At 43.8% G+C, this 16920-nt stretch overlaps 1 protein-coding gene across 3 annotated transcripts in view; it reads right to left on the reverse strand.

Moving 5' to 3' along the window:
- Window positions 1-16920, reverse strand: part of LOC132405510 (testican-1-like) — a 486455-nt gene that overhangs the window by 134736 nt on the left and 334799 nt on the right. For all 3 annotated transcript variants that reach the window (XM_059990381.1, XM_059990379.1, XM_059990380.1), the window contains exon 5: window positions 6072-6204. In XM_059990381.1, coding sequence (XP_059846364.1) covers window positions 6072-6204 — 133 coding nt within the window. The remainder of the gene's footprint in view (window positions 1-6071; window positions 6205-16920) is intronic.

The raw sequence follows: 16920 nt of genomic DNA on the forward strand, positions 1-16920 counted from the left end.
CTGGATTCTCCACCTCACTTGTCACCCATGATTCCTTCACCCAACCATTTTTTATCTTCCTAACCTGGACAAATTCATCCCTAACATCCTGCAAGAGATCCCTAAACATTGACCACATGTCCATAGTACATTTCCCTGCAAAAACATCATCTCAATTCACACCCGCAAGTTCTAGCCTTATAGCCTCATAATTTGCCCTTCCCCAATTAAAAAATTTCCTGTTCTCTCTGATTCTATCCTTTTCCATGATAATGCTAAAGGTCAGGGAGCGGTGATCACTGTCCCCCAGATGCTCACCCACTGACAGATCTGTGACCTGATCCGGTTCGTTACCTAATACTAGATCTAGTATGGCATTCCCCCTAGTCGGCCTGTCAACATGCTGTGACAGGAATCCATCCTGGACACACTTAACAAACTCTGCCCCATCTAAACCCTTGGAACTAATCAGGTGCCAATCAATATTAGGGAAGTTAAAGTCACCCATGATAACAACCCTGTTATTTTTGTACCTTTCCAAATTCTGCCTCCCAATCTGCTCCTCGGTATCTCTGCTGCTACCAGGGTGCCTATAGAATACTCCCAATAGAGTAACTGCTCCCTTCCTGTTCCTGATTTCTACCCATACTGACTCAAAAGAGGATCCTGCTACATTACCCACCCTTTCTGTAGCTGTAATAGTATCACTGACCAGTAATGCCACCCCTCCTCCCCTTTCTCCCCCCTCTCTATCCCTATTAAAGCACTGAAATCCAGGAATATTGAGAATCCATTCCTGCCCTGGTGCCAGCCAAGTCTCTGTAATGGCCACTACATCATAATTCCATGTATGTATCCAAGCTCTCAGTTCATCACCTTTGTTCCTGATGCTTCTTGCCTTGAAGTACACTAGAGTGATGTAAAGTGAAGTACTGTAGCGGTGTGCTACACACAGCGCTAAAATTACGACACGGAGTCGGTAACTGCAGTCGAAGGAAAAAACTTTATTCGAAAACTTCAGCCTCACTTTTAAGCCTCTGTCAACCGGCCCCCCATGGCGCAGAGGCTCCAAAGCTCTGTGCTCGCAAACCCCCGTAGGCTATCTAATTGTGAGTCGGTTCGGATACGCCAGGAAATGGGTCGCCACAGTACACTACAAACTAGAGTGATGCTTTTCTTCCCCTTTGGAACCCGAACTTAGAGGAAAGATTTAATGAGGCGTATACAGTTATGGGAGATTTAGATAGGCTGTACAGGAAAGAAATTGGTAACAAGGGAATAAAGATTTAAGTTAATTATTAGTAGGATAGAAATCAGTTTAGAAAAATAAATTCACATGAAGAGAAGTGGGTGTGTAGTACTCTTCCTGAAATGGCAGTGTGACATAAATTCCTAATTGTGGCGACCCACTTCCCTGCGCACTCGAACCGGCTCACAAAGTGGCGCGCGCCGGCATTGAGGCCGGTCCCAAAGAAGGCGCCAAGCCTGCTTCACCAGCAAGGGGAAAAGCCCGCGTGCGGAATGGGACTGTGAATACGCACCCCCTACAGCGGACGGCAAATACACAGAATTCAAAGCCTTGCTCATAAGGAGTTTCAGACTCTCACGGTGCAAGCGAGCTGCCCGCTTACTGCATCTGGATGGTTTGGGGGACAGGCCACCGTCGGCTTTGATGAACGAGATGCTGTCCCTGGCCGGAGGTCACAAGTCCTGCCTCATGTTTGAGCAGGCGTTCCTGGAGCAGCTGCCCGAGGACATACGCCTGCTGCTGTCCGACGCGTATTTCAGCGACCCCCGGAAGGTGGCGGCCCAGGTGGACGTGCTGTGTAAAGCCAAGAAGGAGAGTGGGGCGTCCGTCGCACAGATCACCAGGCCATGCTCCCAGAAGCCATCAAGAGGATGGAGGAATTGGGGATCATACGGCAGTCCGACAGCCCATGGGCCTCCCCCCTGCACATGGTACCCAAAGCAACAGGGGGCTGGAGACCATGCGGCGACTACCGCAGGCTGAATGAGGCTACAACTCCGGACCGCTACCCTGTGCCACACATTCAGGACTTTGCAGCAAACCTGCACGGCGCACGGATCTTCTCCAAGGTGGACCTCGTCCGGGGATACCATCAAATCCCGATGCATCCGGACGACGTCCCCAAAACGGCACTCATCATCCCTTTCGGCCTTTTCGAGTTCCTCCACATGTTGTTCAGCCTAAAGAATGCCGCACAGACGTTTCAGCGGTTAATGGACGCGGTGGGAAGCCACCTGGACATCGTTTTAATCTATTTGGACAACATCCTCATAGCCAGCAGCAGTTGTCAGGAGCATCTGTCCCACCTCCGTCAACTCTACACCCGACTGAGTGAATACGGCCTGACAATCAACCCGGCCAAATGCCAGTTCGGGCTCGACACCATCGACTTCCTGGGCCACAGGATTACTAAAGACAGGGCAACCCCTCTGCCCGCCAAGGTAGATGCGGTCCGCCATTCCCCACAACCCAACACAATCAAAGGCCTTCAGGAATTCGTGGGTATGGTGAATTTCTACCACCGCTTCCTTCCTTCAGCTGCCCGAATCATGCCCTGATGTCGGGTAAGGGCAAGGACATTACCTGGGATGAGGAGTCTGCCGTCACTTTCATTAAAACCAAAGAAGCCTTGGCAAACGCCGCGATGCTAGTACATCCCAGAATGGACGTCCCTACCGCCCTCACAGTGGACGCATCCAACATGGCAGTCAGTGGAGTGCCGGAACAACTCATCGAGGGTCGCTGGCAACCCCTGGCATTTTTCAGCAAACACCTATGACCACCTGAGCTCAAATACAGTGCTTTCGACCGAGAACTGTTGGCGCTATACCTGGCAATCCGGCATTTCAGGTACTTCTTAGAAGGTAGGCCCTTCACCGCGTTCACGGACCACAAACCGCTTACCTTTGCGTTCACGAAAGCATCCGACCCCTGGTCATCCCGCCAGCAGCGACATCTGCCCTACATCTCCGAATACACGACGGATGTCCGGCATGTCTCGGGAAAGGATAATGTCATGGCGGACGCCCTCTCCCGCCCTAACATTCAAGCCCTATCCCGGCGGTAGACTATGAAGCACTGGCAGAGGCACAGCAGACAGATGAGGAGATCCCTAGTTACAGAACCGCAGTCTCCGGTCTGCAGCTCCAGGACCTCCCCGTAGGCCCAAGTGAGAGGACCCTACTCTGTGACGTCGCCACCGGCCAGCCCCGTCCCGTTGTCCCGACAGCCTGGCGGCGCCGCGTTTTCAATTCCATTCACAACTTAGTGCACCCCTCCATCAGGACAACCGTCCGGATGGTAGTCAACAGGTTCGTTTGGCACAGACTCTGCAAGCAGGTCAGTGAATGGGCCAGAATGTGCATGCACTGCCAGACGGCCAAGGTGCAGCGGCACACCAAAGCTCTGCCGCAGCAGTTCCACCCCACCCGCCGGTGTTTCGACCACATTCATGTGGATATCGTGGGCCCCCTGCCAGTATTGCGCGGAGTGTGGCACCTCCTCACTATCATAGACCTGTTCACAAGATGGCCAGAGGCGGTCCCGCTCACCGACACCACCTCCGAATCTTGCGCCCGGGCACTGATTGCCACCTGGGTATCTCACTTTGGTGTACCGGCCCACATGACCTTCAACAGAGACGCCCAGTTCACCTCCAGCCTGTGGTCAGCTATGGCCAGCCTTTTGGGGACACAGCTGCACCACACAATTGCCTACCACCCACAGTCAAACGGACTAGTGGAGCGATTCCACCGTCACCTGAAGTCCGCTCTCATGGCCCGCCTCAAAGGGCCTAACTGGGTGGATGAGCTTCCCAGGGTCCTGCTCGGAATCTGCATGGCGCCCAAAGAGGATCTGCACACCTCGTCGGCCAAGTTGGTGTACAGCGCACCCCTGGTTGTCCCAGGAGAGTTCATACCGGCCCCAAGGGGGCAAGTGGAGGAACCCACAGCAGTCCTGGGCAGACTACGCGAGAGGCTCAGTAACCTGACCCCCATACCCACTTCGCAGCATGGGCAGAATCCAACCTGCACACCCAAAGACCTGCAAAACTGTAAGTTCGTTTTTGTACGACGGGGTGGACATCGGGCACTGCTACAGCGGCCCTATGAGGGACTGTTTACAGTGATCAGAAACAACGGGTTCACATTCGTGCTGGACATTGGGGGGAAAGAGGAGGTTTTCACGGTGGACTGACTCAAACCAGCCCATGTGGACTTGGCGCAGCTGGTCGAGATTCCGGCACCGCGGCGCAGAGGCAGACCTCCCAAGCAGAGTCCGACCCAGACTGTGGACATTGGGGATGTATCGCTGGTTCTGGGGGGGGGGGGGTATGTGGCGACCCACTTCCCCACGCACTCGAACCGGCTCACAAAGTGGCGCGCGCCGGCATTGAGGCAGGTTCCAAAGAGGGCGCCAAGCCTGCTTCACCAGCAAGGGGAAAAGCTCGCGCGTGGGATGGGACTGTGAATACGCGCCCCCTACAGCATTCCCGCTCAGGGTGGGCAGGATCAGGAAGGCTTTAAAGCGAGGCCGCGAAGTTTGAATAAACCTCTTTTGTAACTGCAGCTCACCGACTCCGTGTCGTTATTGCAGCGCTGTGCGTAGCACACGGCTACATAATCACATTTCAAAGTTACCTGGATATGCTCTTAAATAGCTTCAACCTACAAGGCCATGGGCTGAGAGTCGGGTACTGGGAGTACAATAGCTCAGTTTTTGTCTTGGTATTGGTATTAGTAGCTGACTGCTCCTCGTATACAGGACGTTTCAGTGATTCTCTCTTGTACACATAAGATGAGGAAGAGAATATTTTTTGAAGTTTCTTTGAGGCTAAAAATTCTTATATGCAAACAATTATTCAAACAAATTAAAATAACAAAAAACTTCAATATCTTGAAGAAAACTGGAGAAATATATAGAAAAAGAATCACACCAATTCTAATGGTAAAATGTACATATTGTTATGTAGATGTTAATATATGGAGCACATAAGACTCAACTAAATTACAGAATATAGGTAAAATCTTTAGGGAAAAAAACCTGGCAAGAAAACAAATGGTGGATATTGGAAATAATGAAGCAATAATGCATGGCTATAAACAGTTACACTTTATATTCTATTAAATACTGAATATAGCTAATATCATAAAAACATGCAAAACACGAATAGCTTGCCAAAATGTCACTGCAGTGAGACCAAACAATCACTTCAGGAAATAACAAGCGCTCTTGGTGCAGGTTGTATAAATGTACAGAAAATAACAGAAAACCAGGTAGCGATCTTCATGTATAAATTGTTCTGTGTATCCTATGCAAAGATTCTGAAGGTTGCTATGTATAATTTCAAAATAATTAACATACAATAAAATGCAACAGACTCCAAACCAAATCAAATGTAAATATATCGTAAGATCTAATAAATTTTACAAACTGTAGTTCCAAAAGGCTGCCTTGTGTTGAGGGAAGTCATTATAAAAGCAGAATAAAATATTTTTCCCTGTGTAAATGTAAAAAAACAAAAATCCATTTGCATTCTTTCTTTGAGGCCAATTTTCTCTAACATCACTCCTCACTATCTAGAAAGTTGGATCGTTCTAATTAAAGTTGAACATTACAGATGCAGAAGAATTCCTTAGCAAGACAGGAAGAACATTTATGAAAAAAAATTACATCAGATGAATTAAATAACAATAGATTGGCTTTCTTAACGTATTTTGATAGTTGTTGCTAACTTCAAACAGGCTGTTGTTCTATGAATGATTGACAGTGACAGTGTGATATAGAACTTATCACGCTCTTGTTGTCCATTTTAAATTTGTATTTTGTGTGTACTTCATTTTTCCTCCTTAAATGCATATCAGAATTTATAAAACATTATTTTGTTTGGAATCAGAGCTAATTAGAAATCTTTGCTTAAACAACGACTGCAAGTCAGAACACCCTCCCACCCCCCACCCAGATTGTTTTTAATATATTGCACATACATTTGAAACAGAAAGAACAAAATAATTGTATTTATTTTCACAGCAGCATGACCAGTGCAATATTGAAATGCTTTTACCTTAGAGGAGTAAGTGTGCCCATCGGAACCACAGACAGAACTGAGGTGTACCCCAGTGCAGGGCCTGCATTTCACCAGATTGGTTGCTCCGACCCACTGTTTATGAGGAAGGCTGTCCTTTTTCTGCCTGACACTGGAAAGCATAATAAAAATGGATATACTAAATGACAAAGCCAATGCAAACCTTTGTTTCATTATTTTAAAAGCATGAGATTTCACTCCAGATTCAAAACGAAGAGCTAAATTTCAGCACGCACAGCACCAGATTCACATAAGAGCAGAGTAGTTGGATGTTTTGTGATTTGCAGTGTACTGCACTCTCCTCTTTATCAGCCATGGTGGCTAAATTAGATATTGCCGTAAAAGGGGTACAGGGATGCAATACATAACCAAATCTTTTCTTTTCAATCCCATGCTGACAGCACAAGGGCTTCATGCTGCCTGCTCATTAATGTGATTGCAGCACAAGATAGCACTAATTGTACTGTTGACATTAGCAATGCCTTAGCAGGGCTGGGGGTAGGGGAGTCACTGGCACAAAAACAGACCCTTTGACCTATGATACCCAAGTCACCCAGGGGAAATAAGCCCATTATATCCAATCACTCGCCACAACTGTCGTAATATCCTGGTGAATCTCCTCTGCACTTTCTCCAGTGCAATCCCATCCTTCTATAGTGTGGCAACCAAAACCACACACAAAACTCCAGGTGCAACCTGTTATAAGAATTAGTCTCTGGACCAGAGGTTCCCAACATTTTTTATGTCATGGACCCCTACCATTAACCGAGAAATACATGGATCTCAGATTGGGAACACCAGCTCTGGACTATAACATCATACTTTTCTCATTAAATTAATTTATAACAGCTTTAGCTTTTGAAATCAACTTCCAGAACATCCTTCCGTCAAATGTTTAGACTTTTGATTACAGGAATGATCCCACGGGATTGAAGAAATGCTTACATAGTATCATTGTTCAAAAACTGAGGAAGAGGTAAACCAAGTAATTACAGGCTAATTTGACTTCAGTGGTGTGCAGATTATTGGAATCAATTCCAAAGGATAGTATAAATAATCAGAAATAAGTAAAACTATATTAATAAGAGATAGGTAGCATAGCTTTGTAAACTAAAAATCAACAGGGGTTACAAAAAGAATCATTGAGGCTCATGTAGCATGTGAGGATTTCACTGAGACTTTTGACAAGACCTCAAATAACAGCTTTGTCCATTTACACCCAAGTGGTGCTGCCACAAAGAAGTACTGGTGACCTACCCAGGGACGTAGAGATTGACGCCTGCTCAGGAAAATAGTCTGGGTGAGGTGGAGAAAAACCGCTGCAGCAGATAATAGTGGACGAAGGCTATTAAAAGAATGGACGAGCAAAACTTGGCAGAGATTGTGATGGTTCTGGGCTTTGGGGCTGGGGGATGACGTTCAAGGAATTAAAGGTTGAAGACACAGGGAGATGGTGAATGGTTTTGGATGAAAAGAAGACATGAATGGATGTTAAGGTTGAGTTTGGGGGAGGAATGACAGAGGAAAGACTTCTGATGCGGGACAAAAAGAAGACTTGGACTCCTGCAGATCAAGTAGGTATGTGGCCTGGTATTTCTTGGAGATCAGGGATAATGTGAGAACTGCAGTGAACGACAATGGCAACGGGGCTGGAAGAGGAATAACAAGAAGGTGAACTATCTCTAGATGCCTTAGTATTGTAAGCAAAGTCAGCTCATTTCCACTGGCGGATGAATATAGAACAAAAGGAAAGAGTCAAGGAATTCTCACACAACAATCAAAGAGGATAAGTGACAGAATGAGTACTAGAATACAAGTCACTTCATCACAATTGACTAAAGAAATGTTAATGAAACTGAAGTATCAAAGGGTTTTTAGAAATTTATAGAAATATTTAGAAAGATGCTAAGAAATGCAAGGCAAGAAAGAAGCTGTGTTACAGGGAGTCAGAGTACCCCTTCTCTATTATCACTTCTATGTGTAAAATCCTTCTTTTAAAAGTATACAGTGACCATATTTTATGAAAGACCTGTTCGTGAAAGACATCTCATGCTAGAGATGTTCAACACACTAAAGATACCACCCTTTGCATTCCTCCTCCAGATCAATCTGACTCTCCAGTGCATTGCAATATAGGACTACATTATTTTGTTACAACTTACGTTTCTGTAGTCCTTAGTTAATGATCTTAGTCTGAAACTGGATAACTGGATATCATTAAGGAAATCTTGTTCCATTCAATATCTTTTCCCCGTTAACTTCCCTTCTTTGTTTGCCCATGTTTTCCACACCACACTGCGGATATGAAACCTTAGGCTAAGGTACATATCCAAGAGTAAATGTTGTAACATTTGCAGATGTCTCGGAATCTCATGTGATCATATATTATCATTATTATATATTATTATTCCGTGGGTCAACCCACGGAAGACTGCTGGACCAGACAACATCCCTGGCAGAGTGCTCAGAGGATGTGCAGACCAGCTGGCAGATGTTCTCACTGACATCTTCAACATCTCCCTGAGCAGCGCCACCATTCCAACGTGCTTCAATGCCGCCACCATCGTCCCCGTGCAAAAGAAGTCCTCAGTGTCCTGCCTAAATGACTACCGTCCCGTTGCACTCACATCCGTCATCATGAAGTGTTTTGAGAGGCTCGTCATGAGGCACATCAAGACCCTGCTGCCCCCCCTCACTGAACCCCCTGCAATTTGCATACCATCCCAACTGCTCAACAGATGACGCCATTGCCACCACCCTCCACCTGGCCCTAACCCACCTGGATAAAAAAGACAGATATGTTAGGATGCTGTTCATAGACTTCAGTTCAGCATTCAACACAATCATCCCTCAGAAACTGATATGAAAGCTGAGCCTACTGGGCCTGAACACCTCCCTCTGCAACTGGATCCTAGACTTCCTGACTGGGAGACCTCAGTCAGTCCAGATCGGGAGCAGCATCTCCAACACCATCTCACTGAGCACAGGGGCCCCCCAGGGTTGTGTGCTCAGTCCACTGCTGTTCAATCTGCTGACCCATGACTGTGCTGCAACACACAGCTCGAACCATATCATCAAGTTTGCCGATGACACGACCGTGGTGGGTCTCATCAGCAAGAACAACGAGTCAGCTTACAGAGAGGAGGTGCAACAGCTAACGGACTGGTGCAGAGCCAACAACCTGTCTCTTAATGTGAAGAAAACAAAAGAGATGGTTGTTGACTTCAGGAGGGCACAGAGCGACGACTCCCCGCTGAACATTGACAGCTCCTTGGTAGAGATCGTAAAGAGCACCAAATTTCTTGGTGTTCACCTGACGGAGAATCTCACCTGGTCCCTCAACACCATCTCCATAGCAAAGAAAGCCCAGCGGCGTTTCTACTTTCTGCGAAGGCTGAGGAAAGTCCATCTCCCACCCCCCATCCTCCTCACATTTTACAGGGGTTGTATTGAGAGTTCCTGAGCAACTGCATCATTGCCTGGTTCGGAAATTGCACCATCTCGGATCGCAAGACCCTGCAGCGGATAGTGAGGTCAGCTGAGAAGATCACTGGGGTCTCTCTTCCCGCCATCACGGATGTTTACACTACACGCTGCATCTGCAAAGGAAACAGCATTATGAAGGACCCCATGCACCCCTCATACAATCTCTTCTCCCTCCTGCCATCTGGGAAAAGGCTCAGAAGCATTCGGGCTCTCACAACCAGACTATGTAACAGTTTCTTCCCCCAAGTTATCAGACTCTTCAATACCCAAAGCCTGGACTGACACCTTGCCCTATTGTCCTGTTTATTATTTATTGTAATGCCTGCACTGTTTTTGTGCACTTTATGTAGTCTTTTGTAGGTCTGTAGTCTACTGTAGTTTTCTCTGTGTTGTTTTTTTTGTGTAGTTCAGTCTAGTTTTTGTACTGTGTCATGTAACACCATGGTCCTGAAAAACGTTGTCTCATTTTTAATATGCACTGTACCAGCAGTTATGGTCAAAATGACAATAAAAGTGACTTGACATTTGATAACACTTCCATAAGTTGCTCAAATGTCAATTGGCATCTATAATCATTACTCAAGTATACAAGCAAATAGATTTTCTTCAAAATTGCATCACCCGACACAAACAGTGAAGTCCTAAATCTTGCTGACTGAGTAAATGTCAAGTATATAAAAAGAATATTCTTAATGTATCCAAAGGTAGCGATGGGCAGAAACTGCAAAATCTCTGTAATTCTGTCAATCAAGGGATCCTACAACTTTTGCCCTAAGAATTCAGAATAATTATCACATGCCAGTAACACCCTGAAAGACAAGAAAAATACTGACTAACTGAGAAAGCAAGGATAAGAGAGAAAGTCAAAAGGGAGAGAATGAAACATCATGAAATAACTAAGCACAGAAAATATTACATAAGAGCTTTGCAATCTTTACCAATGTTGCATTACATTTAAATGCTTTTTCCTTAAAATTCTTCAAAAATTTTGCAGACAATTCTTCCTCCATTTATTGGTTTCAAAACCTTAAAATAATTTTGTTTAGGACCTAATGTGAATACAATATTAATTCCACAAATACATTATAGAGTTACAGCACAAAGATTTGGCCGTGAAATACTGCAAAAATAACAAAAATACCAAAAGAATACAAGGATTGTGCCTTCTTTTTGGAGGTTGGAGGTCTGTGTGTTATGGGAGAGGAGAGTGGAAAAGGGGTTTGTTTTCAGGTTAGTAACTTGTACTATTCTGTTGTTGGTTGTGCCTGTGAGAGTCTGCTAAACATTGAGGGCATGCTATGTTAGTGCCAGAATGTGTGGTGACACTTACAGACTGCCCCAGCATATTCTTGAGTGTGTTGGGTGTAAATGTAATTGACGCATTTCACTGTATGTTTCAATGTACGTGACAAACAAATTTGAATCTGAACAATTCAATAAAATCGTGGCTAATCCAATGCTGGCCTCGACACCATCTCGCACTCAGTTCCCACACACGTACCTGCTTTGCAATGTTAATGCCTGTCAATCTCTGTCAATATATTTAATGATGTTGCTTCTTGAGCTCTCCAAGCTGGAGAAATGCAAAAATTCAAACACTGAGGGAAGAAATTCTTATCACCTCTAACTTCAATATTCAAACAGAAAGATGCCTAACAGTACAGGAGAAATGATGTTCAGGAATACTGGAATGGGAAAGGGAAATGGTAAGTGCAGTCAAGGGTACCTAAATCAAGGCTGAAGAGTGAAGTTTTAAGAAGACATTTGAAATTTAGGAAAGAGGTAATAGGCAAAGAAACTTCAATAAAGCAATTCTGAGAGAAGACAATGGGAAGAATTAATCAAGTTGTAGAGATTAATGGAGGTGAGAGAGTAAATCAATATTCCCAAATTAACTGCCCCAATTACCTCAAATGGTTCTCCATCAGCAGTGAGCTTGGAGGGTATGCAGTAATTTGGTTCCATTCTTATCTGTCCAGTTGCAGCTAAAAAAAAATGTCAGTCATCTCCTTGAGCACTGGAGTCCCATTCCCATGGCTTTTTATTTCTCATCTACGTGGTGCTACTCGGTTACATCACCTCAAAAATCAGCAAACATTTGCAAGTACACTAGCAAACACCCAGCTTTATCTCACCACCAGTTCTGATGCCTTCATCTTTGCTGCTTTCTTAGGTACCATGCTTGATATCTAGAACCAATGAACAGGAAGCCCCTTTATTGAAATATTGGAAAGACTAATACCACTGCTTCTGGTCACTGCCACCAACTCTATTCCTTTGCTCCTGGTAACTATTTCAGATTACACCATACACTTTTCAGTCCTTCTTGGCCCCATGCTGAGCTTCAGATCACATATCTGTGCTATTTGTTTCTAACTCTACCTTAATGTGCCTCTCCAGTTTATCAGTTGTCCATACTGTACCAACTGGCTATAAATGTGCAGGAGCAGTGTGTGGTTAAGTGCCTTGCTCAAGGACACACAGAGTGCCTTGGCTGAGGCTCGAACTAACGATCTTCAGATCGCTAGCCCAAAGCCTTAACCACTTGGCCATGAACCAACACCTCTCTTGAATGTCAACTCCATCAGACACCAGCCAACATTCAATTCTCCATGTGGCCCTACTTTACATAAAATTGATTCATCTACAATTTTGCTGTGCTCTTGCATCGATTTCTGTTCACCCACGTGCTGGCCGATTCCTGATTGAACAACATCGTATTTTAAAATTCTCAGTATTATTTTCTCTTTATGGCCTTTCCTCCTCATCTATGTAATTGCTTCTAATACAATAACTCTCCAAGATAGCAGCAGTCTTCCAAATAAGGCCTCTGGATCACCCATCAATTCGATTACTCCACCACTGCTGGTAGTGCCGTCTGCTGGATTACCTGCCCTATTTCCACAATACAAAGCCCCTATCTACCTACAGCTACAAAAACTCAGTCCTTCACCATACTATCCTTCCTTGGAACACCCCTGTAACTGATCAAATTTTGTTTGAGTGCCTTGTAAAAGTATTCAGTCCCCACAACTATTTCCACATTTTACTGCCTCATTTATTGAAGTAGGATTTTTTGAGATAATCTATAAAACATTGTGCATCATGTCAACTAAAAAAAATCTGTCAACAATTGACTAAAACTTAAAAACCAAAATGGTAAGGCTGAATAAGTATTTGTCCTCTTTGTAATTACTACACTAACTTTCCTCAGGTGCAACACTGTGTATTACCTTAACAACTCACCCAAAAAATTGAAGGATCATCTGTTTTCAATGCATTCATAAGAATAAATCCACCCCCTCTCTGTAAGGTCCAACAGTATAGCAGATTTTCAATGGATCAAAGCAAAATTAAGACAAAACAGCATTGAAACCAAATCAGGGAAATGATATAGAGAAGCACAAATGTGGAGAAGGGTACAAGACCATCTCAAAGGCACTGAACATACCTGAGAGCTCAGTGCAGTCCATCATGAAAAAGAAGAAAAATATGAAACCACAGCCACGTTGCCTAGGTCAGGCTGCCCCTCTAAGCTTAGTCACAGAAGAATGGCACTTGTAAGAGAGGCCACTGTGACGCCAACATTCGCTCTGAGTGAGCTGCGGATGTCGGTGGCTGCAAACACAGATGGAGTTCATGGCTCTACAATCTTCAAGGCCTTGCACAAAAAGGGTATTTATGGAAGAGTGGTAAAGAACAAACCCTGGCAAAATAAACAGCATACCCCTTCCCATGTCACTTAGAAGATATTGTAAAGATGTGGAAGATGATCTTGTTATCAGACAAAACTGAAGTGGAACTCTTTGGCCTCAACACAGAGTGTGCAAATCTAATACTGTGTATCAGTCAGGTAACATTATCTCCACTGTAAAGTAAGGTGGAAGTAGCATCATGCTATGGGGATGCCTTTAGCAGGGACTGGAAATCTGGTCAGGATTGATCAAAAAATGAATGCTGCTAAATACTGGGAGAATCTGGATTAAAAACCAGTTAGTCTCTGCCAGAAAGCTTAAACTGGGGAGGAAGTTCATCTTTCAGTAGGACAATGACACAGAGCAACCATGGAGTGGCTTCAGATGAAGAGAGTTGATCTACCAGAGTGTCCCAGCCAGTCCTGATCTTAATGTGATTGAGCAAATTTGGATAAAATAATAATGTTAACATAGATATGAAAGTCAAATGTTACTGTTTATTGTCTTCATCTAATCAGCTTATCAATAAAAGATTTCACACTATCCATTTAGACCCTGTCCAAACAAAGCCAAATCCCTGTATGAATCAAAGTTAAAGGAGTCAAATTAGTGACTCATTTCAATGGCACTTCGGGTGTTGATTTGTCACTCACTGATTTTTTCCATTGTAACTCTTTGGAGATGTGAGAAAATAAAAATATCATTATTTGTAATATGATGCACAGCAAATTTAAAAGTGTGGTGATAAATATTCTATATGACTCTTTTCAAGCTGCTGGATAGTTTGCTTTTATTTGAGATTTTCTCTTCCTAGCAATTTGATGAAAACCCAAGAATAGCAAAGGAGCAATGTTAAAGTGCCGATCAGCAAAGAGCTTTGTCAGCCTCTTTGTAAGGAGAATCACAACAGTGCATACTATTGCTGGCAATTAGTAAAAAAGGACAATATGGAGACCTGTGATAAATATGAGCTGTCAATAAAACCTGCCTTTGGCAGTTTGAATGGAGTGCTGACAAATGAACAAGTCAGGAAGTTTATTTAGACTGGTTAGTTAGATTGGAATCTATGGTGTACATAATGGATAAGAACAACCAGAACCAGTGGGATTTCCAGGAAAGAAAAGTGAAATTCAAAATGATTTTGTTAACTTCAGGAGTCTACGGGAGCTAGCAGGCATCACTGATCTCCAGATATTGTATGTTGAGAGTACATTGGATTGGTTCTGACTGGTGGAACTCAATGTGCAAAGGTCCAAATTACCTGCTCAAAGCTAATTCTGGAAACAATCAGTTTGTGATTGCTTGTTAAGTGGTTCCAGCTAATGTCACAGCTAATGCTTTACAAGTGTTCTGAGGAACCAAAAAATCAATATGGACAACTGCAGTGTCAAATATTAGCAACAAGTTCCAAAGAAAAACTCTAATGATGTCAATCTGGAATGAATATTCATCAGAATCAGAATCAGGTTTAATACCAATGGCATATGTCGTGAAATTTGTTGGTTTACAGCAGCAGTACACTGTAAAAAGCTATAAATTACAATAAGAAATATTTATTAAAAAGAAAAAAGAGAGAAAAGAAGAAAATGTGAGGTCATTTACATGGGTTCATTGTCCAACCATAAATCTGATGGTGGAGGGGAAGAAACTGTTCCTAAAATGTGGAGTGTGTGTCTTCAGACTCCTGTATCTCTTCCTTGATGGTACATTGGGGAGAGGGCATGTCCTGGGTGATAGGGGTCCTTAACGATGGATGCTGCCTTTCCTCAGTACTGGGGCAGGTAGTGTCCATGTCTGAATTAGTTGAGTCTACAACTTTCTGCAGCTTTTTCCTGATCCTGTGCAGTGGTCCCTCCACACAAGTCAGTGATGCAACCATTTAGAATGCTTTCCATGATGCAACTGCAGAAATGTGTAGTCTTTAGTAACATACCAAATCTCCTAATGAAATACATCTGCGGCCATGCCTTCTTTTTAAGTGCATTAATACGTTGGGCCCAGGATAGATCTTCAGAGATGTCGACACCCAGAAACTTGAAACTACTTACCCTTCCCAATGTTGATCCCTTGATGAGGAGTAGTGTGTGTTCCTTTGACTTCCTCTTCCTGAAATCCACAATCAATTCCTTGGTCTTACTGATGCTGAGTGCAAAGTACTTCTTACGACACCACTCAACCGGATGATCTATCTCACTCCTGTACACCTCCTTGTTACCTTCTGAAATTCTGCCATCAATAGTTGAGTCTTTGGAAAATTTATAGATGGTGTTTCAGCTGTGCCTAGCCACACAGTCACAGGTGCAGGGAGAGTAGAGCAGTGAGGTAAGCACGCATCTTTGAGGTCCGCCAGTGTTGTTTGCCAATGAGATGCTATTTCCATTCCGTACTGACTATGGTTTCCCAATGAGGAAGTCAATGATCCAATTGCATGAAAGGTCCAGAACCCCAGGTTTTGGAGTTTGTTGATTAGTACTGAGGGCATGATGGTGACGAACACTGAGCTATAATCAATAAATAGCAGCCTGACTTAGATATTCCTATGGTCCAGGTGGTCCAAGGCTGAGCGGAATACCTTGACGGTATTGCATCTACCGTAGACCTATTATGGCAATAGGCAAATCGCAGCAGGTCCAGGTCCTTGCAAAGGAGGTAATTGATTCGGGCCATGACCAACCTCTCAAAGCACTTCAAAGCACAGGTGTGAATGTAACTCACATGTGAAGTGTGTAAAGGAAGGAGAAAGACTTGTATTTATATCTTGCACCTTTCACATCTTTTTCAGAATGCCCCAATGCAATTCACAGCCAATGAAAGACAATAACCAATCAGTATACATCAGTCTCCCAAAGACAGCTTGAACACCTGCTGGTAGAAATATTAACTGAATGATAACATTGGCTAAGATCTTCTTTGCAAATGAGCTATGGTACCTTTTATTTCCATCTGAGACAGCAAGTGCTTCTCACAGTTTAGATCAACTTCAGAACCACATTTAAGTTTCAGCCTAGATTCTTATGGTCAAGGCTCTGGAGTAGTATTTGTACCAAGGTCATTATTAAAGAGGAAAAAGTCAAAGAGTAATACAGTATGGAAAAAGACCATTCAACCCAACTTGTCCTTGTTGAGCAAGGAGTCTACATGCTAGTATAATATCTTTCTAAATTCCTCCTGTTCAATGTTGTTATTGAACCTGTCTCAACCATCCCCTCTGGCTGCTTCTAAATCTTTTACCTTAAACTTATGGTCTCCAGCTTCAGTTTCCTTCCCTTCAGTAAAGGATTATGTATGGTAATCCCAGTTATATCACTTTATACAACTCTATAAGGTAACCCCTTAATCTCTTACGCTCCAAGGAATAGAAATCCTAGCCTACTCAATCACCTCTTATAACAAAGGCCCTGGAGTCCCAGCAGTATCCTTGTAAATCTTTTTGCACTCTCTGATGTCTTTCCTATAAGAGGGTGACCAAAAATATCCACAATATTCCAAGCGCTGTCTCACTAAGATGAGCTATACAACAGAGTGCTATGAAGTAAGCCACAGTTAACAGTAATTCAACAGGCTCACATCATAAAGAATTGAAGAGATATGACTGCATGAATTCAGTTTGGGCACTACCACAAGCACGTCTATAATAAGGTACCTCC

Source organism: Hypanus sabinus, chromosome 15 (genome assembly GCF_030144855.1).
Source record: "Hypanus sabinus isolate sHypSab1 chromosome 15, sHypSab1.hap1, whole genome shotgun sequence".
Taxonomy (NCBI): Eukaryota; Metazoa; Chordata; class Chondrichthyes; order Myliobatiformes; family Dasyatidae; genus Hypanus; species Hypanus sabinus.